Source organism: Odocoileus virginianus, chromosome 4, assembly GCF_023699985.2.
Source record: "Odocoileus virginianus isolate 20LAN1187 ecotype Illinois chromosome 4, Ovbor_1.2, whole genome shotgun sequence".
Classification (NCBI taxonomy): Eukaryota; Metazoa; Chordata; class Mammalia; order Artiodactyla; family Cervidae; genus Odocoileus; species Odocoileus virginianus.
In genome coordinates, this window is record NC_069677.1 from 56160779 (window position 1) to 56186656 (window position 25878).

Consider the following 25878-nt stretch of genomic DNA (forward strand, 5'->3'; position numbering starts at 1 on the left):
TAGGTCTCATTGTTGCCACTCAAGGATCCATGAGTTGTATGTCATAGACCAGCAGATAATTTTTTAACACTGGGAACAGATATAGGTTTGCCAATTTTTTAACTTGTCAAGTTAAGACACTAAAGATTCAACTACTATTATTTAATTAAGGAAAGGAAATCTTAACAAAAATTAGGAAGGGCACAAATTTAAGAATAAAAGGTGAGTTCACTATGGTGTATTTATTTTTCTCATGCTTCTGTAGATCAGAGAAAACCACTACAGACTGATGCAAACTTAAGCACTGATGTGATCTGACTGCTGTCCATGCACATGGTCAGGGCTTTTCTTCGTGGGCAGCGTTAGGTACATTTGACTAGTTTTGTTCATTAGCTAACATTCTACACTGGCTACCCCTCTCTCGCCATGGCGTTTCTGAGGAGGTATTAACTGTAACGATGAAGTTATGGGTAGCTTCTGCTTCAAGGCTTGAAAATGTTCTGTTTCCTCCAATTACAGAATATGTTGATTTAATTAACTTAGCTCTGCCTAGACACCTTAGAGCTTCTGGAATGGGTACAGCACATGTACCCCCACATAACTGCTTACTGGGGACAGTTACGCAGTACCCCCTTGTTTTGCTAGTGGACAATGATGGCCGTTGCTCTAAATCCAGTGGAGAACTAATTGGGAAGCCAGAGAGTCGGTGATGAATTTTTATTCAGTTGTGTCACATTCCATGAAAAAGAATTAAACCTAATTTTGAGCACCTCTTTGGAATCTTGTGTTTGCCCTGTCCTGTGACCATGGTTTATGTGCCTGCCTCCTTCCCTGAAAGGACACTGGTATTCTTGAATTGGTCCTATGCCTAGCTGTCGATCTTCAACAAGACAGCCTCTGGCAATTACTAAAAATGGGTAGCTATGCTAAGAAGTCCAAAGTTCCCCTCAAAGTTCTATTAACCTAGAGACTCATTATGTCTCTAGGTGTAGAATCTTCATTGATTAATTTCTCCTAAGCTACCATGCTTAAACGTGGATTGAGAGACTATAAGCTAACATAAACAGATGTTTTTGACTAAGTGGGAAAATTCCATCTGCAGATGTCGGTGTTCCCCAAACACCTAAGACGTATAACAGATGATGGGCCACTCTACCCTGTTACTTCCAGCCCAACCCAACCCAACTGAAGAGCTGCTCATCTCTTCCAGGACAAGGGCTGGATCTGAATCCAGCTCCCCAACTCTCTTGGGCAAGTTGTCTGCCGATTCTGAGCCTCGGTTTCTTTATCTATGATGTGGGCATATCATTGTGATCTTCCTTGTCACTTTATGGGGTAATCATGAGAATTAGGTAATTTAGGTAAGACATTTGGCAAGGTATCAGACATACTACATTCTAACTGAAAGTTCACTTTGTAAGTTAAAGCCTAGCACACTAATGTGGCATAAATAGACATTCATTAAACACACACGCACACACATAAATGCATACTGTGTCTGTTTGCAGAAATAGGAATCTCACTGGAAATGCAGAGTTAAAAATCTGTCCCTGAATTCTGAACTTTAGTTTTCAGATCTTGACAATTTAACCAAAGTCACTTTGTGACTTAATCTTGCTCAACCCTTTGCCTCTTGTCTCCCTGACCAATTACCTCTGCTGGGACCTTTGCTTTTCAGTGATGAATTCTCAGTGCCTTCCATCTGACCACAGTCTATTATTTCCACAACAATGCCTCTGTCTTCTTTCAGATTCTGATATTTCCAGAACCACTGTAGATGCAGAACTACACTCCCTTGTCAACTTCTTAAAGGAAAACACTTAGAAATCTAGACATTTGCATCTGCATCTCCGTATTTCTGTGTGCCAGGAAAAAAAAATTCTCCGTCAACACACTGGTTCTAAATAATTGATCCAGGAGAAAAGGAGTTAGGAGTCCCAGTGGTCTGTCTATGGTGCTTTAGATCCAAGCAGAAACCAATTCAGTACAATATTTTATTCTGCTACAAAGAACATTTTTCAAAATCAATTAAGTGCCAGTATATTTGTGTGTGTACATATATATATTTATATGTATATATACATACATATGTATAAAAATGTGTGTGTGTATTTATATATTCTTCATACCTCTAATGAAACTCCTCTTCTACTCCCACCTAAAACAAAAACAAAGATAAATGAACTTCTTAAGTAGCTGATCATTTACCAAGGGAGCCAAGCCTGTTTCTGAAAGTTTCAACTCACCCAATCAGACAGTAAGCAGAGAAAAGGCGAGGCATTTATCAGGTTACACAGAGGACTCCATCTGATACCTTAGACCTCTGTTACCAGGGGATAGAAGAGCAGATATTTGCAGGCACTTTGAAAGAGTTTTATTCTCTAGGTTCTTAGTCCTAAGATTTCAAACTAGAAGCAGCAGAGAAAAGCAGGAAGACAGTCAAGCAAGCACGATGAAGCCGCCTCCACCCTGGGATTCTGACATTTAACCTGGCGAGAGATGCCGTCCGTGGTGAAGTTGCCGCTCCAGTTGGGATCTGTCTGTTCGGCTTCTCTAATAAACACAGTCCAAGAGGCAGTCATTTCTCCTTGGTCACACAGGTCTGGGTTCTGAACCTCACCCTCATAAGACCGTTTCACATCATGCCAAACCAGCAGAAGAAAGTCATTTTCTGCACGGCCGGGACGTTAAGCTTTGTGTGTGCCCTCGGAGCTGTTGCGGCCCTGGGGACGCCTTTGTGGATCGAAGCCACCTTTCTCTGCAAAACTGGGGCCCAGCTCGTCAACGCGTCGGGGCCGGAGCTGGGCAAGTTCACGGGGGAGATTCAGTACGGGCTCTTCCATGGAGAGGGCGTGAGGCAGTGTGGCCTGGGGAAGAGGCCCTTTCGCTTCTCATGTAAGTAACTGTTCCATTTGAATTCTTTAACAGTGTAGGCACGCTCTTCCAAGTGTTGCAAGAAATTATTTTTAAGAACCTTGCCCTGTTTATTTCAGGACTTGTTGAAGAGGTATGAACCATCTGAAATGCAGAGATCTCTTCTGAGCAGCTGCTTCTTTCTAGTTTTTGTTATTTCACTCTTTCTATTTTTCTTATGACAACTTACAGTTAATGAGTTACCAGGGAATTGAACTTTTGGTAAAGATAAGCATTCTTAAATATTAATATTTATGTAAGAAATTATGGGCTCCTTTTTAAAAGAGGGGAGCTTGGAGAAATAGGAGAGCTGCAAGAGAAGATCTTTGTTTTGTTCTTTAAAAAAGAACCCATGTCATGTACACGTGTGGCTGAGTCCCTTCACTGTTCAGCGGAAACTATCACAACATTGTTAATTGGCTATTTCCCAATACAAAATAAAAAGTTTAAAGGAAAAAAAAAAAAAAAAGAACCAGGGTCATGGACTCCTTAGCCAACTCTAGCTGTTTTTACTCCTTGCAAACATAACTTTGTTTTCTGTCTATACCCCTATTTTCCCTGCTAGGAACTTTACTGTTGATAAATATTCTTTCTTTTTTCCTTACCTAGTTTGGATCACCTGACTATAGAAATTTAAAATAATGTGCCATGCTACCTGAGAAAGAATTAGATGCCTATTTAGGATAGAAAACTTGCTGCTGACTGACCTTTGAATTACATAGAGCATAAGAGACAGATTTTCCTATTGCGATATTTGTGAAATGGAAGTGTTACCCACAATATTTACTACCTGTGTGTCTTAAGAAGAGAATTTTAAAAAAATTACCATGTGAATAGGCAACTCATTAAATGAAAATTAATAAGAAGTCATTTGTTATATCTCTCCCAGCACACATTCAGAAATTATTATTATTTCAAAAGGGCTGGTTTGGAACAATCTTATGAAGACACAGCCAGTAAATTACTGCATAAATCAGTCTTCAGGAAAGGAGGTTACCAATTGAGGCATTTAAAATGAATTATTATTTTGCCTGGGTATTTTTTTTTTTCCTAGCATAGGTGGAAAGCTAAATTAATTGAATTTATTATTAACATATGCAGTGTCTAATTAAATTTCAGTGCTGGCCTATTTATATTTCCACAACATTCCTTACCACTTCCTAGCACCATTGGACACCAACTTTCAACTCACATAGGCTATTAAGTGACAGGAGTTTTCACAGGGCTCCAGAAAATCCCCAAGAATTAGTCTTCAGCTTTTTAAGAAATCATCATTGACTAGATTGGATGAAGTGGATCCCCACCCTTTTTATTGAATGGCTTCATTTCATTAAGGTAAGGGGGCTGTTAGAGTTGCTTAGCTTCCCAAGGGGTGCGAGGTAAGAACAAAGCAGAATGTCACATGAATTGAAACTGCATTAAAAGACAAAAAAGGAAAAAAGATGAGTGAAATGATTTAACCATGAGTCACTGGCAAGCTAAAGTGTGAGTACAGCTTCTTATAAATGAATTTAGACAAAAGCAGAGATCCTACAGGGGTTTTCTGGAGTCTCTGCATTTTCCACGGTGAAATGAAGATAAACTTTACTCATAGCACAGGATATGTTCCAAAACGATAATATGTTTTCTAAATACGCACTTGACAGTAAGCCCTATGCATATTTTGTCTCATTTAATCCTCCCAGGGCCACATTCCTCTGTAGTTCAGTGAAGCAGTTTTTCATGGCTGTGTCCTCGGCCGGCTCTATCTGTGATGAAGTTGTTCTCATTGGGGGCCCCTTTGCTTTCTGTGAAGTTTCAGAGCTGGTGGGGTTTAAATAATACCCCCGCCTACCTCACACCATTGCATTAGTCCCTGTGATTATCTGAATGTTTTCCCCAGCCTAATGAAGACAATTTTGCATTGGACAAATTTAGTTGGAGATTTATTCTGAATGCATTGGACGTTGTCAGTGTCCATATTCTAAATGAGCTTTTGTTTGGTTCTGCTATACAAGTTCATGTGTACCATTTGTATGTGCAACGGATGTGTCACTTTTAAAACCCAGATATATAATATAACATGAGGATGAAGAATGAACCAGAAAAATAGTTAGGCAATGTTGTCATGTTTACTCCTATTAAATATTCCCTGTTGACCACTCTATCTCTTTTAATTATAACAAAAATCTCCCCTGGGAGCCTGTACAATTATGCTGGGAGAACTTCTGCCTCGTTTACTCTGGCTGATTCTCACCCACTTACGGGTCAGCGGTTCATCTTCTCGAGATCCCTAGCATTCATACGGAGCACACAATCTCATTCATTATAATGAAGGACTGTTTTCCTTTCAAGGCAGCACAACTGGTCGGCTTAATTTTTCCTGAAATGTCACCTGTGAAATTTTAATGATGGTGTTTAAACTTTAAAAGTAGCCATAAAGACAAAAAGTATCAGTTTTGAGCTCAGGGTGTGTGGGTGGTTTTGTTTTGGTTTGAAACACTGCAGAACATTATCAAAATATGATCCTCAAGAATCATATGGCATTAATCATTCCTAGATGTGCTGATCTCTTCATTGCCAAGACAGTTCAATGAGCTGGGGAAAACATATGGGATAATTTTTTTTTTTTAAATCAGAAAAACAAAATTTAACCAATCACAGAATTTCATAGCTTGCAACTTGAGTCATACTTTTTAAAGCATCTTAATTTGGACCTTATGATTGAAAATCTGTAAAAAGCTTAACAGAAGTTTAGCTTACTTCATATTTTAGAGAAGCAGAGCTTCTCGACCAATTGAGGCATATGACCCAGATTGCAGAGGGAGCGTTGAAACTACTTCTGTGAGCAAGAAGGTAGCTTCTCAAACATATTTTGGGGTAGAACAGTTGGGATTCTGGATTTCTGTGACCATCACTGAGGGTTGGCACTCTATCCTTGTGGTCTCCTGCTGATCCCAGCTGTTCCGGGTGATCTACTGGTCACCATTCTGTATGTCCTGCATCTTTCCCATCACTCTGCCTACACGTGGTGGGGCTGCAAACATGTTTGACGTTCCTCCTCCTGCTAACACTGCCTGTCCCTCCCCTCTTGCGTAGCGTACTGCCACGGGGAAGCAGGCCCAGTGGGGCTAGGAGGGACGCCTACTGTGTGCAGGGAAGACTACCTGGTGGGAGGGAGGTGGGTAGGATGCACTTGTACTGTTTCACTGAGCCTGCAGGGCCCCTCTGGCCTCTTAGCTTAGGTGCCCTATTGTGTAGCCTCACTCACCCATCAGAACAGTTCAGCCAACAGAGAGGTGGTTTTCCTCCCATTGAGGAAAAAAGTGATTAGAAGATAGTAATGTTCTATCTATCTTCACTAACGCAAAGAGGAGAGCCAACTTCTCACGGCCAAATAACTGCTTCTTCCTCTCTCCTTCGCAGACCTTGATGCTCGCTCTGTTATTTCTCATCGCCTGTATTAAAAGTTCTTGCAAAGTGTATTTCTCTGCAAGGGGATCCTGAGCCCTAAGAAGGCAGGGGCTATTATGCATCCTGGTGCTCCCTTATACCAGGACCTGGTATAATGCATGTCACAAAGGGATGCTTCATCAGTGTTTGGTAAACTGACGCTATCAAGAATAAGCAATTTGGGATGGGGGCAGCACTCTGCCACTCGCTGGAGATTAGACTTTAAGCAAATTATGTCACTTCATTGGCTTTCAGTGCTTGCATCTATCAAACGGGAGGTGAAACTAGGTGATTTCTAACATCTCTTCCAGTTCAAACACTCTATGATCTGTATAACAAGAGGCTGGCTGTTCTATACAAGGTCCCTTCAGCTTTAAATTTGCATGACCCTTCTAGTTTCAAATGCTCACAGCTTCCACTGGCAGATGTTAGCCACCATCATTAGAAGTGGCGAGTTTTGTGTGCCTTTGCTCTCTCATGCTTAAAGCACCTGATGTTTGAAGTATTCTGAAATACCTACCGTTTATTAGGACCCAGATGAATTTCATTATCAAAGTCAGTGCTTCTTTTTTAAATCCCTGTCATAACCTTTCACTTTTTGTGTAGAAAATTGCAGGTTAAAGAAGGAGAAAATGAAAAATGGGATGTTTTGGAATTCTAGGGAGAGGGGTTAGTGGGTTCCAAAGAGCAGGAGCAGCCATAAACCCTCAAGGAATTAAGAGAGAATCATTGAGAAAGCAAAAAATGGAGATCTAAAGGCAGGGAGAAGCTGTCCAACCTCCTTCTATTTTTTCTCTTCATTTCCCCTAGAAACTCCTCTTCCATCTTCACTGCAAAACTCCTCTTTCCTGAATCTGATTTTATTAACTGGTAATGTCAAGAAATGAAGAATGACTAGTATATTTAACACTCCAAGGATGTTCTTTACCCAAAGGCAGAACTTAAGAAGAAATCATCCTCAGATTAGTGAGAAATACAGGAAAGATGATTTTGAGAGAAGGAACTTCTGGTTCTCTTTGGCTAGTCCGGGACAAGAACATTTATCTCTGCCTCCTTCCTAACAACTCCATCTAATATCCTTATCGGAAAAAACAATCCACAAAATCAGCCTTGTTTGACAATTACAGTCTTGCTTATATGTATAAACAGGCTTCCATGTTGGCTCAGTGGTAAAGAATCCACTGCCAATGCAGAAAACACAGGTTTAATCCCTGGGTCAGGAAGATCCTCTGGAGGAAGAAATGGTAACCCACTCCAGTATTCTTGTCTAGAGAATCCCACTGACAGAGGAGCCTGGTGGGCTATAGTCCAAGGAGTCGCAAAATAATCAGACCCGACTTGGTGACTGATCAACAGCAGCAAAATATGTATAAACACACACACACACACACCCACCCCCACCCCACCCCCCCCACCCCCCGCCTTCCCTTTAAATTACCCTCCATCCTGACAGCGAGTAATGTCACTGACCTATGCTTTCTTGGGAGAGGAAGTCTAGGTGGATGGGGCTGTTTCTGAAACTGTGTGTGGCAGGTTCTCAGGGGAACTTTCGGAACTTAACCCTGGTGTGTGAACTTCACCTGTTGGAAGATGTCTCCTAAATTGTTCTTATAATTTTCTGCTCTGCTTTCTCGTTTATTTTTTTCATCCTTAGAAGAAAGCTTGTTTAAAAAACTGGAGTATAATTGCTTTACAATGTTGTGTTAGTTTATGCTGTGCAACAAATTGAATCAGCTGTAATTTTACGTACACCCCCTCCCTCTAGAGCCTCCCTCCCCCCCGACCCCATCCTGCTTTCTCTTCTCATCTCGGAGGGTGACTCATCTTCCCCAAGGACTTCCAGACAGCCCAGGAGAAAATAATACTAGCTTCAGCTGCCCATTTACTAGGTTGTCTCACGGGTGCCAGGCATTTTGCATATATGATCTCCAGTCTTTAGACGGAGGCGTTATGATCCTGCTTCTCTTGAACAGATACAAGTGGAAGAAGTGGAAACTCAGGGAGGTCACAGAAATTTCCCAAAGCCACAGACCTACTAAGTGCAGACCTAGGATTGAAATTCTCCATCTACTCATTCCTCTCCCACCTTCTGTCTCCACACATTACGCAAAGAGATGAGCAAAATGTACAAGCAGGACTTAGTTTCACCACTTACTTAAAAGACTATGCTAGGCTGCTGAGGATGTGGAAGGGACGGAAACACTATGGACTGTCGGTGGGAATGTAAGTTGGTAACCACTACGGAAAACTATACGGAGGTTCCTCAGAAAATTAAAAATAGAACGACCACACAACCTGGCAATTCCACACCTAGATACTTATCCAAAGAAAGCAAAAACACTAATTCAAAAAGATATATGTAAGCCTATGTTCTTAAGCAACATCATTTAGGATAGCCAAGATATAGAAACTGTGTCCGTCGACAGATGAATAGATAAAAAAAGATATGTTTTACATATACAATGGGATATTAGTCATAAAAAGAGTGAACTCTTGCCATTTGTGACAATGTGGATTGACCTGGAGGGTGTTATACTTAGTAAAATAAGTCACACAGAGAAAGACAAATACCATATGTTTTCAATTATATGTGGGATCTGAAATAAAAAGTGAACAAATAAAACAGAAAAAGGCTCACAGATACAGAAAACAAACTAGTGGTTATCAGAGGGGAGATAGGTGGTGGAGGCAAAGTAGGTGAAGAGGATTAAGAGTTACCCATTACCAGTAAGATACAACATAGGAAATGTAGTCAATATTTTATAATAACTTTGCATGAAGTATAACCTATACAAAGATAAAACTACTATGCTATACATTTAAAACTAATATAATATTGTAAGTTGACTTTACTTCAGTTTATTTTAAAAGAAAGAAAAAAACTCACAGATGAAAAACCATGTTAGTATTTCACAAGACCTAGTTCTCATATAATCAAGTGATGGTAGTTGGCCTTAAGATTTGAATTCATTCACTGCCTCTTTATTTCACATTTCAGTGGCCCTGATATTTCAGCCCCAATTTTGACCTTTAGAAAATAAAATAGTTAAGCTGAGCCTGTTTAAGAATCTAGGTTGAGCAGGTCACATGCTTGTGGCTAATCTTTGGGTTATGTAATTATATTACCTTGATGTTGATAGTTAACACTGAAGGCAGAGATACCTGATTTTAACTGTGGTTAGCTCATTTAAAAATCTCTGCCGATGAAAACCTTTATGGTAAGATCTTCAAAGTTAGTTACTTGTGTGAGTACATGTTCTCAGTCATGTATGACTTTTTGTCACTCCGTGGATTATAGCTCACCAGGCTCCTCTATCCATGGAATTTTCCAGGCAAAAATACTGGAGTGGGTTGACACTTCCTTCTCCAAGGGATCTTCCCGACCCAGGGGTCAAACCCATGCCACCTGGGAAGCCCTACTTAGCTACTTGCACTACAATAATTATTTAACCTCAGCAATGATGAAAATGGCAGGCTCCTTCCTGAGGTGACATGAACAGGTTTCAAAACAGAAGCAGGAATAAAAAAAAAAATGCAGGTACATTTGATTCACTACAAAAACTGATATGAGGAGTCAATGGGATAGAATTAGAGTATAAATCAAGATCTCTTTTCTCAAAAGACGAAAAATAAAAGCTCATTTTAATCTCTGAACTGTATTAGGGATTTCATAAAGCTAAAAGCGGTAGATTTTAAAAAAAACTGACTTAAATGAAACAATGTCAGATTTGCCTTTCATCCAGTCATGTAGCTAAACAGCCAGAGTGGCTGTGGTATGATCCCCTTTTATTACAGGTCTGATAGCACTGACTAATAGCTAATGGTACCTGGCAGACTAATTTATGCAGGATTCGTATTTCACTCCCTCTCAGCATGTTATAACTGTGGCAAAGCCATTCTTGGGAGTTATTACCCCAACATAATCATACCCTGTGGATTCGGAGCAGTTAAATAGGTTCTGTTATCGGAGACACATATGCACCAAAGCATCTGCCGTCCCTCAGCCGCTGTGGGTGATTAAGACTCACTGATGGGGCTGCTTCACATAGGCTGGAGTCAGATAGGTAGAGTTCAGCTGAGAGAAATTCAGGCGAGGTACTGAGAAAACTCCATTTTAAGTGGTTCTATCATATCATCAAGTCTCATCCTTTTAAGTGCTGGGGTCATGGATTTCATACTCCCTGACCATGGAGCCATCAGAAGCTTGGCTCGATACCTGGGTGTGAGATCTGGGGTGATATTAAAGGAGATGAATGCATTGAGTTTATGTCAGGGAATGTCTTTTACTGGATTTTCATAATGACAGGCTGCAGACGGGCTGAGGCGAAAAGTCATATAAAGAGCATTTCTGTAAGAAGAAAGAAATCTTCCCCCTTAGTCTCTTTCAAGAAAATGAATAGCTGAGCACCAAGGGGCCACATACAACTTCTTTTTGAAACATCCCTTTCATGTGAAGGACAAGTCAAGAAGAAAAACAGGACCTCTGAAGCTACCACCACGGCTTTAATCTAGGAAGAAGAGGCGGCACCATTGCTAACGTGATTGTCAGAGGCTGCCTTCGTTTTGAGAGCTTCACAGATGGTGTCACCTGCAATTTACATCTGGCCAGATGAAGACAGATAGGGTCGATGAGACCTAAACCATTAGATCAGTGGTCTGTAACCCTGCTGTGCTTTAGAATCACCCAGGGAGTCCTGAAAACTACCGATGCCAAGGCCCCATCCCCGAGCAGCTGGATCGGGAATTCCGGAGGTGGGGCCTGAGCACTGGGTGGCTTAGATGCTCCCAAAGTGAGTCTAATGTGTAGCCAAGGTTGAGAAGTAATGCGGCGGATGACAGCCGAGACTGGCGGAATCGGGTGAGGCGGAAGAGTCAGGAGCCCTCCGTGTTAGGGTGAGGTCACCAGAAGGAGGGCGGGCGGAGAAGTCATGTACAGTATTATTCCCAAACAGTTGGGAGGTTTTCTGCTCAAGTTCAAGCTGGAACGCTTGCCTCCCATTCCCTTAGCGGGCGTATTTCTAGGAAGGGTCTCACACTTCATCCACACCCATCTGGGCTCGGAGGGAACAACAGATCTGAGTGGTGGGCTTACAGTAAGAAACTGAGCAAGCTTGGCTCCCAGCCTCAGTGGCTTCAAAGGCATTTGGTCTTTCCAAATCTGCCCACCAGTTACAGGAGTCTGCTCTTCTCCTGGCCAGAGTCAGGGTGCCAGGTCTGCCCTGGGGAAGAAAGGCTTCTGCTGACAGGTGAGGGCAGAGGTTGGGGTGTGAGGCCAACCAATTCAATGGAACTGGGTGGACAATCTAAACCACCTTCTCCAGCACTTTATCAAGATAAAGCTAGTGTCTTGGCCTCCATCTCCCTGTCTCCTGAAGACTATCAGGGCCCCTCTTGAGAGGTGTGCCATCAGAGAATGTGCAAGGAATTCCACAAGGGACACAGAAGCAAGAATGGGACAGTAGATCGGGTCCTGAGGGGAGTGTGTGACAAGCAGCAAATAAGTGATCGCATTTGAAGTTCTTGGATTAGGTACAGCAGTAGTCACCTGTCAGGTCAGGGGGAAAAAACAAACAAACAAATCCGCTGAGCTGCAAGACAGATCGTCTGAATGCCATGAAATCTCTGGGCTGCTCGGGAGGATATTAGGTCCTCAAGGGCAGATATGGCTCCACCTATGGGCTGGATAACTCCCACCAGTCCCAGGAATCAATCCTCAGACTTGAAAACGCAGGTGTTCTCACATGGCACTGGGCTCTTGAATCTCCCACTCTTTTTCCAAAAAATACTTATTTATTGGCCGCACTGGATCTCAGTTGTGGCATACAGGATCTTCAATCTTTGCTGTGGCATTCAGGATCTTTTTTTTTTAGTTTCTACATGTGGGATCTGTTTTCTTGACCAGGGATCGAACCCGGGCCCCCTGCATTAGGAGAGCAGAGTCTTAGCTGCTGGACCATGAGGGAAGTCCCTTAAGTATCTCACTCTTGGTGAAAATACAACTCTTCTGCCATTTTCGTTATGTTAAAAAAATGCTTAAGTGGTTATGTAAAATTTATAGAACTTCCATATAAATGATCTCATTGTGTTGCTCAAAAGTTATGCAACTTATTTCTATTACCATCCACATTTACAGACAAGGAGCTGAAGCATCATGAGCGGTAAATGGCAAACCAGATTTAATCTCAAACTTGGGCTTCCCTAGTGCTTCAGATGGTAAAGAATCTGCCTGAAATGCAGGAAACCTGGGTTCAATCCCTGGGTTGGGAAGATCCCCTGCAGGAAGGCATGGCAACCCACTGCAATATTCTTGCCTGGAGAATTCCATGGCCAGAGAGAGGAGCCGGGCGGGCTACAGTCCGTGGGATCACAAAGAGTCAGACACGACTGAGCAACACTTTCACTTTTCTGATTGCAAAAGCTACTCTTGTCCCAGCCTGTCATCTTGTGATTAATGTCTAACTATTTTTCTCTCTTCCCATCAGCTCCCCGCTCTTCTTCCTTTGGTCATGTGTGATATTCTATCCACCTCATACCCTTGATTAGTGCCTAAACATAGGCTTAGACCAGGTTTACTGAGTCCTGTTTTAAGAATTGCAGGATGAAAGATGTGACTGTTAGACTAGAATCAGTAAGAGATAAACAGAGAACAAGGTTTCAGGATAAAATACAGCAGAAGAACCCAGGAGACAGAAATGAAATAAATTTTAAGGCAACTGAAATGAAAGCCATACATTTAGAGACATCAAATAAAACATGGATTAATGGCAAGTAATAAAAGAATATACTTAGCAGTTAGTAAAAACAAACAGCTTTTTAAAAAATCTTATTCTTATTACTTTCCAATGGTCTATTGAAAACAATGTCACTTCATATGTAAAATACAAATTCTTTGTAAGTTAGAGTATGCATGCCCTAACCACCCCCTAAAAAGATCATCCTTGCTTATGTGCTCCAGAGCACTTCTAGACCCTGAGGACACAAGGGGAATGAGAGAGTACTTGTTCCTAAACACCTAAGAATCCAGCAGAAGTATTTTTAAATAACTGACCACTTGTAAGAGCTATATGTACAGTTTTCTCAGTCAAGACGGGCGAGGCTATGTTTTAATAATAAAGCCCACATATTATAGGTTTAAATCAACAAAAGACTTAGAATTCCATGATGGCCTAGGATTCTGGGTCTTCACTGCTGTGGACCAGTTTCAATTTCTGGTTGAGAGATCCTGCAAGCCATTCAGGGCAGCCAAAAAAAAAAAAAAAAAATTAACATAGATTGATTTCTTGCTCACAGTACATATTCATCGGAGATTAGCTGTAGTTCCATTCCAGGATTCAGTCACCATCTGTAATATTACCAGTTATTGTAACAAAGAGCGCTCACCCAGGCAACTAAATTCTCTGACCTGGAACTGACGCACACCAAGGATGTTACATGACGGGGCCCTCAAAGGAGCCAGAATAGGAAATCCAGCCCAGAATGGGGAAGAGCCAGAACTATGGACGGTGTAATCGTGCCCATGATCATTATCATCAACACGATCAGTTTTGTTTATAAAGTTCCAGGAAACCGAACTACTGTCTGTCAGGGCAAGGCGCAGAGAGATGAGAGGAAAGTAAGGATGAGAGTGGGATGTCACTAGATGGCATTGAGCAAGCCATTCTGAGCAAATGAACAGCATGAACCGAGGCGGGAAGAGCCTACTGTGGCCACAGCGCAGAGGATGCGTGAGAGGCAAGAGGAGGAGGAGGGCAGGCTGGAGAGGAAGAAGAGAAGAGAATGTGAGCGGCCTCACTGGCTCACTTTATCTTGTAGGCATCACGATACCATTTAAGGATGCTGAGCAGGTTTGTGTCAGGACAGAAGACAGGCGAGAAGACTGAAAGAGAGGCAGGGAGATAAGCAGAAGGTTTCTCCAAGATGTGGAGGCCCAAACTGAAGCGTTGTCAGAAGGCTGGAAAGGGAGGCAAATATTCCCAAAATAATCAGAAGCAAATATCAGCAGAACTTGGTGATAGAGGGTGAACCCCAGACTTCCACTGGCTAGATGGTTGGGATCACTTGCCAGGATAAATAGAGAAGGGGCCAGTTTAGAGTGGAGGTGAAACGGCTTTTGGCCACGTTTAATGAGTTCACAATGGGTTAGCAACAGGAGACGTCCATCAGTTATACAGATGTGGAGGTCACGAGCGAGGCTGGGCGAAGGCAGAGAGGTGGGATCCTGCAGACTGGAGGTGGTAATTGGAGCTACAACTCCAAGAAGAGGAGGCTTCTCAGGGGGAATCAAATGAGAAGGCGAAAGATGTGTTCTAGAAAGCACTGATATTTCCAGGTAGAAGAGGAGGGACATGATAAAGGAGAGGAGAGGAGATGGTCAGTGACCTGGGAGGGAGCCGGCTGGGGAGGCCACGGGAGCAGCAATGGTCAACCGGGGGGCGGCGGTCCTGACCACCACAGAGGAGTCAGTGAGAGACGGTGAAAACAGTGCTTTGAACCTTATACCAGAAGGTCATGGGGACCTTTGCTAGAGCAGTCTTGATGGAGTGGTGCTCCTGTAGGAAGGGGGGAAGGGGGAGGTAAGGACTCTGTGGGAGCTGAGGAGGGAAGGAGAGGTAAGGACCCAGAGAAGACTGAGGGAGAGTCCTAAGGCCAGGCTAGGGCGTGTGTGTGTGTGTTTGTGTGTGTGTGTAGGTGTCCACGTGGGGGTGTGTGTGCATTTGTGTGTGTGTGTGTGGGTGGGTGTCCACGTGTGTGTGTGTGTGTGCATTTGTGTGTGTGTGTGTGTGTAGGCGTCCACGTGTGTGTGTGTGTGCATTTGTGTGTGTGTAGGCGTCCACGTGTGTGTGTGTGTGCATTTGTGTGTGTGTGTGTAGGCGTCCACGTGTGTGTGTGTGTGTTTGTGTGTGTGTGTAGGTGTCCACGTGGGGGTGTGTGTGCATTTGTGTGTGTGTGTGTGTGTAGGCGTCCACGTGTGTGTGGGTGTGTGTGCATTTGTGTGTGTGTGTAGGTGTCCACGTGTGGGTGTGTGTGCATTTGTGTGTGGGTGTGTGTGCATTTGTGTGTGTGTGTGTGTGTAGGTTGTCCACGGGTGCGGTGTGTGTGCATTGTGTGTGTGTGTGTAGGTGTCCCATGTGTGTGTGTGTGTGTGCATTTGTGTGTGTGCGTAGGTGTCCACGTGGTGGGTGGTGTGTGTGCATTTGTGTGTGTTGTGTGCGTCTAGGGTGTCCAGTGTGGGTGTGTGTGCATTTGTGGTGTGTGTGTGTGGTATGGTGTCCACGGTGGGGGTCGGATTTGTGTGCATTTGTGTGTGGGTGTGTGTAGGTGTCACGTGGGGGGTGGTGTGCATTTGTTGTGGTGTTGTATCGAGTGTCCACGGTTGGAGGGTGTGTGGCTGTGGTAGGTGTCCGTGTGTGTGGGTGTGTGTGCATTTGTGTGTGTGTGTGTGTAGGTGTCCACGTGTGGGTGTGTGTGCATTTGTGTGTGTGTGTGTAGGTGTCCACGTGTGGGTGTGTGTGCATTTGTGTGTGTGTGTGTAGGTGTCCACGTGTGGGTGTGTGTGCATTTGTGTGTGTGTGTGTGTAGGTGTCCACGTGTGGGTGTGTGTGCATTTGTGTGTGTGTGTGTAGGTGTCCACGTGTGGGTGTGTGTGCATTTGTGTGTGTGTGTAGGTGTCCACGTGGGGGTGTGTGTGCATTTGTGTGTGTGTGTGTGTGTGTGTAGGTGTCCACGTGGGGGTGTGTGTGCATTTGTGTGTGTGTGTAGGTGTCCACGTGTGGGTGTGTGTGCATTTGTGTGTGTGTGTGTGTGTGTAGGTGTCCACGTGTGGGTGTGTGTGCATTTGTGTGTGTGTGTGTGTAGGTGTCCACGTGTGGGTGTGTGTGCATTTGTGTGTGTGTGTGTGTAGGTGTCCACGTGGGGGTGTGTGTGCATTTGTGTGTGTGTGTGTAGGTGTCCACGTGGGGGGGTGTGTGCATTTGTGTGTGTGTGTGTAGGTGTCCACGTGGGGGTGTGTGTGTGTAGGCGTCCACGTGTGTGTGGGTGTGTGTGCATTTGTGTGTGTGTAGGTGTCCACGTGGGGGTGTGTGTGTGTAGGCATCCACGTGTGTGTGGGTGTGTGTGCATTTGTGTGTGTGTGTGTAGGTGTCCACGTGTGGGTGTGTGTGCATTTGTGTGTGTGTGTGTAGGTGTCCACGTGTGTGTGTGTGTGTGTGCATTTGTGTGTGTGTGTGTGTGTGTGTGTGGGTGTGTAGGTGTCCACGTGTGGGTGTGTGTGCATTTGTGTGTGTGTGTGTGTAGGCATCCACGTGTGTGTGGGTGTGTGTGCATTTGTGTGTGTGTGTGTGTGTGGGTGTCCATGTGTGGGTGTGTGTGCATTTGTGTGTGTGTGTGTGTGTGTGGGTGTCCACGTGTGGGTGTGTGTGCATTTGTGTGTGTGTGTGTGTGGGTGTCCACGTGTGGGTGTGTGTGCATTTGTGTGTGTGTGTGTGTAGGTGTCCACGTGTGGGTGTGTGTGTGTGTGTAGGTGTCCACGTGTGTGTGTGTATAGGTGTCCACGTGTGGGTGTGTGTGCATTTGTGTGTGTGTGTGTGGGTGGGTGTCCACGTGTGGGTGTGTGTGCATTTGTGTGTGTGTGTGTGTGGGTGTACACATGTGGGTGTGTGTGCATTTGTGTGTCTGTGTGTGGGTGTACACGTGTGGGTGTGTGTGCATTTGTGTGTGTGTGTGTACATACGTACATATAGTGGGAGGGTATTGACTGCAAGTCTACGCCGAGGGGATACAGCGCAGGAGGAGAAGGCCGCAGACAGATGGGACAGGCAGATGATTAATGGATTCAGAAAGGACAGTGAGGAAAGTGTCTGAGAGCGCCGGGAGCAGGCCTAGACGTGGGACATCTTCTGAGGGCCTCTGTTTCCGCTCTGAAACAGAAGAGTTCAGTTCGTGAGATATCTTCGAGCCTTTTGTAAGCCAGATAAGACTGAGGGAAACGGAGTTGGAGTGGGGCAGGTGCTTAAGAGCTGGGGAATCTGGAATACCCAAAAAGGGACAGAAGGGGGAGAGGCTGGGAAAGGCTTTGCAGAGATGGGGGGACCACAGTTCAGGGGCTCAAGGAGAGGGGGGGTCCAGAGACAAGACAGACAACTTGAGGAACAGAGCCTCCCACCGAAAGACGGCAGGACAGTAAACTTCCTCCAGAGAGCATCACCTGTGACTGTGTTTTCACTCCCAGCCATTAACGGAGGAGTGACTCGGCTGTTTCATGAGCGCAGACTGTAGTCACGAGGGTCCCACAGGCTTTCTGTGTGCTCAGCCATGCGGGTTCCCTTCCCCTCCTGTGACTTGTATGTGCAGGGATGCATGTGTTAGCTGCTCAGTCATGTCTGACTCTGTGCAACCCCACAGACTGTAGTCTGCCAGGCTTCTCTGTTCATCTAATTCTCCAGGTAAGAATACTGGAGTGGTTGAAGCCATTCCCTTCTCCAGGGGATCTTCCCAACCCAGAGATCAAACGCTGGTCTCCCCGCATTACAGGCAGATTCTTTACCGCCTGAGCCACCAGGGAAGCCCTCCTACAACCTGGACGCCTTCTACTCTATTAGGAGAGACAACCCAACATCTAGTTCCTTCCAGCACTGTTTCTAACTTGATATCTTGTCTGAAATCTCTGCTTTCCAGACTTCCCAAAGAGGAACTGAGCTTTGAACCAGGAGTTTAACATGAGTGTTACAGAACATAACTCACCGTCTTTAGATTCCCTTGTATCTACATATCTAGATGGTGTTCTCTTAGTAGTCTGGCCCAAGTCATTCTGTTCCTGGGAATGCCTCCAAAAAGGTTAATCCTGAATATCACCCACCCTTATAATGAGAAAGAAAAAGGTATATACTTGAAAATGTTCATGGGAAGCAGTGACCATAATGCTGAAATAATGGAAGTCAGCCTAATGGACATCAGGGCATCAGTTTGATGGAAAATCCATGCAGTTCTCTCAATGGTCGTTATAAAGACAATCTGCGTGACATGGGGAGTGCTTATATCCTGAATAAAAAGAACAGAATGTGACCTCAGAACTTCATTATGATTACAGTAATATATTTGAAAGGAACAAAAAACAAAGGAAAGGCTTGCTTTTTATGTTGATGGGATTGCAGGTGAAATTCACATCTTAATTTCCATTTCAATGTCACAACATTTTTCAGTTATAAGGTCCCTCCATAAAGAGCAGGAATGTTAGACAACTAATAGAAACGCAGCGAGAGCAAGTCCGTTTTCCCCCGTTCTCCCACCCTGGCAACAAAAAAGAGCTGTGTCATATTCACATTTGAGGTGGATTCTTTCACAGATTCCAAACTTTAAACTTTATTATTAAACAGCAGTCAGTTTCCATCTAACATGTTGACAATCCCCCAAGTATGTTGGATTAAAATTTTTCTTTTAATAAAGAGATTTCAAATTCCATTCCAGTTGCCAGCCAGGTCTTTCAACTTCTTAAAAAAAAAAACAAACCCACACTAGCTCCTCTCACCCCTTTGGCAACTATTCTATTTCCACATTGTCCCAGATTCTCTCCAAAAGCTCTTTCAACTCAGCTTCGATTACCACCTACCCCAGAAACAGCTTCTATTAAGGTCACCAGTAACTGCCTGACTCAAAGGACAAATTCTGGTTCTCAACCAGAAACTCCCAACACACTTAAAACTGCCAATCTGCTTCTTCATCTCCTTTGCCCTGGGGTCTCTGGATGGACTGACTTCTTCCCCTCCTCACACATGCTGCACTAACGCCCTCCCATCAGAATCACTGGTTTCCACCTAGAAACCCCAGACCTGCTAACCAGGCTCTGCCCCTACATCCTCCTTGGAGCGAGACATATCCATCCAACACACGTGTGTCCAGCAGCTGCATCGGGCATTCTCCACAGCAGCAGAAACCCCCTAAGGAGGTGAAAATTAGTTCTTCAGGGCAAGCAAAAACCCCTACTCCTTCAAAAAGTGTATATTATATGGTAGACAGTACACATACAAATATAATACAGAAACTAATATATAGTATATCTGTGGTATTAAAATTTCATGAGTGGAGGGCGATTAGGAGAAATGTCTAAAAAGACTCCTGGGGTGAGAAGCAATAGTGAAAAAAAATGTTGGGAAATACTGTTCGGCCAGCATCCTTAGGTGCCAGGAAGACAGCAGTGGATAAAACAGACCCAGGCACGTGTCCTCATGTTATGGGGGAAACATACAAAGAAGTGAAAATACAGAATTTATCAGACGGTGATCACCGCCGTGGAGAAAAATAAAAGGAAAGAAAGGCGTTGGCAGTTCGGGGGGTGGGTAGCTGGGCAGGGGGCTGCGACTTTAAGATTCACGTTGACGTATGGCAGGGACCAACACAATATAGCAAGGCAGCTATTCTTCAATTAAACATAAATGAAGTTTAAAAAAGAAGGTGCCCCTGAGAAAGTGGCATCTAAGTGCAGACCTGGAGCTGAAGGGACAGGCTGTGAGGATATCGAGGGGACATACAGGCAGAAGGGACAGGGCAAGGAAAGGCGCGGGGGTGCGAGTGTTTGGGGCACGTCTGAAGCACAGGCGTGAGACCAGGGGCGCGGCGCACCAAGCCAGGGAACCGGGGGCAGATGGAGTCAGAGGTTTGACAAGAAGTCCAGTCTCGTGCGCGTGCGACCTAGGAGGCCATCGTAATGATCTGGCTTATGCTCAGTGAGATAATCCACCACAAGGGCTTCAGTGGGGAACTGAAACAACCCAACTCACTTTTGAAAGATCCCACCGGCCACGGGGTTGAGCGCGCAGTGCGGGATGGAGGGGGGCGGCAGGGAGAGTGGTGAGGAATCCCTTGGCTGTCCTCCAGGTGAGAGATGCTGGCGGCTCAGACCAGCAGGAGCGGTGGGGACAGGGAGACGCCGCCAGGCTCTGAAGGCAGAACCAGCAGGTTTTCCTGATGGGTTCACCGTGGAGCGTGAGAGTCAGAGAGGAATTGAGGACGAGGCCAAGGACGAATGGGACTGCCGGCAACCGAAAGGAAGAAAGCTAAAGGAAGCGAGAGTGAGAAGAGGAGATTCTGAGCTCACTTTGGGACGCACGGACATGCCTGCTCAACATCCCAGTCAAGATGCTCAGTAGGTAATTGGAGGACATACAAGTGTGGGTTCAGGAAGAAGTCTGGGCTGGAAACATCTGTTTGAGGGGATTTCTGGCCAAAGCTATGATGCCGTATAGAGCACCAGGGGAGAGAGTGAAGGAGAGGAGGGCAGGTCACAGGACTGAGCTGTCCTCTGGCTGACTCAGGAGGTGAATTAACAAAGAAGATCAAGATGGTGGCCAGGGAGGAAACAAACCCAGGAGACGGCAGTGTCTGGAAGCCAGGAGAAGAAAGTGTTTCCAGGAGTGGGGCGGATGGAGCCGCTGTGCCAGACGTAGCCGGCTAAGATGAGGAGAAAGACGGACCCCTGGGTTTGACGGCCTGGAGCTCTTTGGTGCCCTGGGAAATGTGTTAATAACATTCGTGCAGTAGGTTCGAGAGAGAAGGTGGAGAGGAGATGCTGAGAATGTAGGCAACTCCCTGAGAGCTTTTGCTGTGAGGGAAACGGAGGAAGGGGGCACGAGCTGGAGGAGGACTTACGTGAGATTTTCTTTTTAAGATGAGAAAAATGAGAGCATGTTTGTGTGCTCATGGGACTGATCCAACAGACGGGGAAGCTGATTCTGTGGCAGAGAGAGGAGACCAGTGTCTTTGAGGTGGTGGGGAGGGATGGATGGTGGGGAAATTGGCCTAAGACAGGGGTGCACCATAGCAGACCTCTCCCGAGCACTGCTCACACACTAGGGTCTCCTTCCATGATGTCATCAAATCCTCACAGATGTGAGCGGAAGATGGGATTGGTCTTATTATTATTACTGTTTTTAATTGGCTGTGCCATGCAGCCTGTGGGATCCTAGTTCCCCGAACAGGCATCAAATAAAGGTCCCCACAGTGGAAGTGCCAAGTCCTAACCACTGGACCACCAGGGAATCCCCTTAGTCTTATTTTTTCCCCAAAGAAATCAAGGTTTAGGGAGTTCAGAGAGTTAGAAAAGAAGCTGAAACTGAATTTCTTTTGTCTAATTTCAAATGCCTGGTCCATCCCCGGGCTGCTCCATGGAGACCCTTATTTTACAGAGAGAAAGAGGACCCATTAACCTGCTCACAGTCCCAGAGTGGACCCGAACCTGAGTGCCCGACTCCTGGCCCAGTGCTGCTTTTCTCATCTCTAACCAAGCCCTTCCTCCCTCCATGCCAAAAGGTCACCTTTGCCGAGGCTGTCACTCACATCTGGAAGGCAGCACTCACTTTACACCTTGTTCCTCCTGCTTTTCTTTGTTTTTGGTGAGGTTCACTGCCATTGTTACTCAGATGCTCAGTCGTGGCTGACTCTGAGCCCCATGGACTGCAGCACGCCACGCTTGCCTGTCCTTCACTTTCTCCTGGAGTTTGCTCAAACTCAGGTCCACTGAGTCAGTGACGTTATCCAACCATCTCAGCTATAACTACACACTGTACATTTCATCCTTTTCATTTCATGTACAGATCTATGAATTCTGACTGATGCATAGAGGCATGTTAATACCACCACAATCAAGATCTAGAACATTTCCATTACCCGCCACGTTTCCCTTATGCCCCTTTGTGGTCAGTCTCCTCCCCTACCCCTAACCCTGGGTAACCAATGATCCTTATAATTTCTGTCCTTCTCATTTTGCTTTTTCCAGAATGTCATCTATATGGAATCATACAATATGCAGCCTTTCGAATTCACTTACTTTCTGTTAGCATAACGCATTCATCAGATCCACACATGCCATCATGTACAACAATATTCCGTTCCTTTGTATTACTACGGAGAAATAAATGGCACCCACTCCAGTATTCTTGCCTGGGAAATCCCATGGACAGAGGAGCCTGGCAGGCTGTAGTCCATGGGGTCGCTTATTTATGGACAGGCCACAGCTTGTTTGTCCATTCACCAGCTGATGAATATTAAAATGTTCCCAGTTTTTAGCAAATATAAATAAAGCCATTGTAAACATTTAGGAATAGGATTGCTGGGTCATATGTTAAGTCTATGGTCAGCTTTTAAAGTCTTGAAACACTAGGTACTCATATGTAAAAAAATTTAACCTTGGCCTTACACAAAAAATAATTCAAAATGAATCATAGACTTAACTGTAAACCTAAAACTAAAAAATTTCTAGAAGGAAAACATAGGGGAAATTATTTGTGACCTTGCATTGGGTAAAGACTTCTTAGATCTGACATCTTAAACATGATACATAAAAGAAAAAAAATGATAACTTGGAATTCTTAAAAATAAGGACTGCTCTTCAAAAGACACCGATAAGAGAATGAAAAGACAAACCACAAACTCAGAGAAAATATTTGTGAATTACTTATCTGATAAACGCCTTGTATCCAGCACGCAGAAAGAATTCTTGAAACTCAATAATAATAGTAATAAACAATTCAGTAAAAAATGCACCAAAGATATGAACAGACACTTCAACAACAAAAAAGATATATGGAAGGCAAATAAACTCACAAAAGGATGCTCAACCTCATCAGTCATTTGGCAAACGCTAATTAAAGCTACAAGATAAACTACGCTTCTATTAAATGACTACCATTTTAAAAAACCTGCCAAGTGTCAGCAAGAAAGGAGAACAACTGGGACTCTCATACATGGCAGGCAGGGAAGAAATGGTACAGCCACTCCAGAAAACACTGGGCCGTTTCTTATAAAGTCACACATTCAGGAGATTTGTACGGAGGATGGGTTGACTACAAAGGGGAAACAGGAAGTTTGGGGAAATGTGGAATAGTTCTGTTAAGATAAATTGATTGTGGAGGTGGTTACATGATTGCAAGCATTTGTCAAAATGCACAAAACTACATTAAAAAGAGAGAATTTTTTTTTGCTGTATTAATTTTACTTTAATCTTGACAATAGAGGGCAAAGTAAAAGCAAAGGCAGTGAGACCACTGTGTGACTTTATACAACTTACTTAACTTCTCTGTGCCTTCTTTATTTTTAATCTATACACGGAGCATATAATAGCACTTTCTTTATATTGCTGTATTAAGTGTGCTGATTTATGCAATATACCTAAAGCATGTGGCACACAGCAAATGCCATATAATTATTTAACTGTTATTTTTATTTGTATTTTTATTACTCATATATTTCTCTTTGAAGAAGTCTGGGGAAAACAAGAAGGGTAATTAGGGGTTTGGGTGGTTGAAGGATGAGGAGACCCAGACACACGGGGTCACAGACAGATGGAGGAAATCAGTGATGAGGGAATGAAAGAGAGGGAGCGTGATGCTGAACCCACAGACCAAGCCTGTGCCATTAATACGGCATCGGCTGCCGTTTTCATAAATAACTCCCTTTCACGTGTCAACAGCTAATCAAGTAATTTCTCGAGGCCAGAAGTGACTCGCTGGATTAATGACAGACCCTCCGGAGATCAACATGTTCTAATCCTTCTTCTGTGTTGTAATCCTACACCTCAAAGAATGGAAAGAGGAACAAATCTACCTCCTAGACACAAAATATCCAATATCATTAAAGCGACAACTTCCAATTTTTATTGGAACGGTCTGCTCTCATCTTCAGCAAAGGAAAAGTCAGATTAGTGTTGGTTGGAAAATGGAGGGTTGTTATCAGAGTTCTGATTGGTCATTATAGACCTCAGGGAATTTTTATCAAAGAAAGAAACTTGATAAGATGTAAGCATAATAAGCAGGGATTAGTGCCCTCCTGGGTAACTTTCTCACAACTGTAGGAATTTTAAGAGACTCCGTAAGAATTAACTTGCTCCCCGTGATATTGACTTTAGCTTCTGGCTTTTCTTTCCAGGAGGCTAATCAGTACAATTTCTTCTGCCTTTGTTTCGATTTGGTAACAACCCTCCATTTTCAGACAGGTTTCTGCCCCATCAGATGTGAAGAGGTTGCCGCCTATTCTTCAGGTGCAGAGATAGAAGGAACCAAGGTTTTTGATAACTGCTAGTCAAAACCAAAGCAACCGCTGACCAAAGTGTAAGAATAGCAGGTCAGATTGATTGAGATGTCTCAGAAGCTGGAATCTTTGGAGGGCAGGTGATCACAGACCTGCTGGTTCACTCTGTACCCTCAGAACGCAGGGCATAAGGGACCAATACAATCACTAACAACCCAGGCTCAGCATTTCAACACCCCATGTGCCTCCATCTTCCAAAAAAGCAGAGGCACTTTCTTATTTTATTTTTATCTATCCATCCATCCATCCAATTTCTAATTAATAAGGACTTTTCAAAACACAATCACAACACCTTTAACATAACCAACAACATCAATAACAGTTATGTAATATCTAAAACTCAGTCCGCGGTCAATTTTCCTTGGTTATTTCAAAAATGTCTTTTATAAAGTGTTGTTCAAATCACAAACAATACCGACACATTGCATTTGGTCAGCATATCTCCTAAAGCCTCTTTTAATCTAGAACAGTCATGGGAACTTTCTGTCTTCATTTATCCTTTTGTGTTGTTTTTAATATTCATGTATTTATTGAATAGATAATGCATGCAGCGTGGTAATTTTTTCCCTCAAACTGTACTAAAAGGAATAGAATGGGGACTTCGCAGGTGGTGCAGTGGTGAAGAATCCACCTGCCAATTCAGGAGACGTGGGTCTGACCCCTGAACTGGGCAGATCCCACATGCCTTGGAGCAAGTAAGCTGGTGTGATGCAAGCCCAGAGCTTGTGCTCCAGAGCCAGGAACCACGACTGCTGAGCTTTGAGCCACAGCTGCTGAAGCTGGCAGGCCCTGCAGCCGCCGCTCCCAAGCCAGAGGAGCCCCGGCGGCCCCCCGCTCCCCAGCCAGGGGAGCCCCTGCGGCCCCACTCCCCAGAGAGGAGCCCCTGCGGCCCCACTCCCCAGCCAGAGGAGCCCCAGCACCCCCGCTCCCCAGCCAGGGGAGCCCCGGCGGCCCCCGCTCCCCAGCCGGAGGAGCCCCGGCGCCCCCCCGCTCCCCAGCCAGGGGAGCCCCTGCGGCCCCGCTCCCCAGCCAGAGGAGCCCCAGCACCCCCGCTCCCCAGCCAGAGGAGCCCCTGCGGCCCGCTCCCCAGCCGGAGGAGCCCCGGCGCCCCCTGCTCCCCAGCCAGGGGAGCCCCTGCGGCCCCACTCCCCAGCCAGGGGAGCCCCTGCAGCCCCCGCTCCCCAGAGAGGAGCCCCAGCACCCCCGCTCCCCAGCCAGAGGAGCCCCTGCGGCCCCGCTCCCCAGCCAGAGGAGCCCCAGCACCCCCGCTCCCCAGCCAGGGGAGCCCCTGCGGCCCCACTCCCCAGCCAGAGGAGCCCCAGCACCCCCGCCCCCCAGCCAGGGGAGCCCCTGCAGCGAGAAGCCCACACACCGCAACCACAGAGTAGCCCCCACCCTCCGCAACCAGAGAAAAGCCCTCAGAGCAGCGAAGACCCTCCCCAGCCAAAAATAAATAAGTAAAGAGAAGTTATGTTTTTA

The 25878-nt window shown here is 44.9% G+C and overlaps 1 protein-coding gene across 1 annotated transcript in view; it reads left to right on the plus strand.

Annotated features, from left to right (window-relative positions):
• The first annotated feature begins 2572 nt into the window (after window positions 1-2572).
• The window catches only part of CLRN1 (clarin 1), a 49289-nt gene continuing 25983 nt past the window's right edge, over window positions 2573-25878 (plus strand). Inside the window, exon 1 of the mRNA XM_020886556.2 lies at window positions 2573-2874. Coding sequence (XP_020742215.2) covers window positions 2622-2874 — 253 coding nt within the window. The 5' untranslated portion in view covers window positions 2573-2621. The remainder of the gene's footprint in view (window positions 2875-25878) is intronic.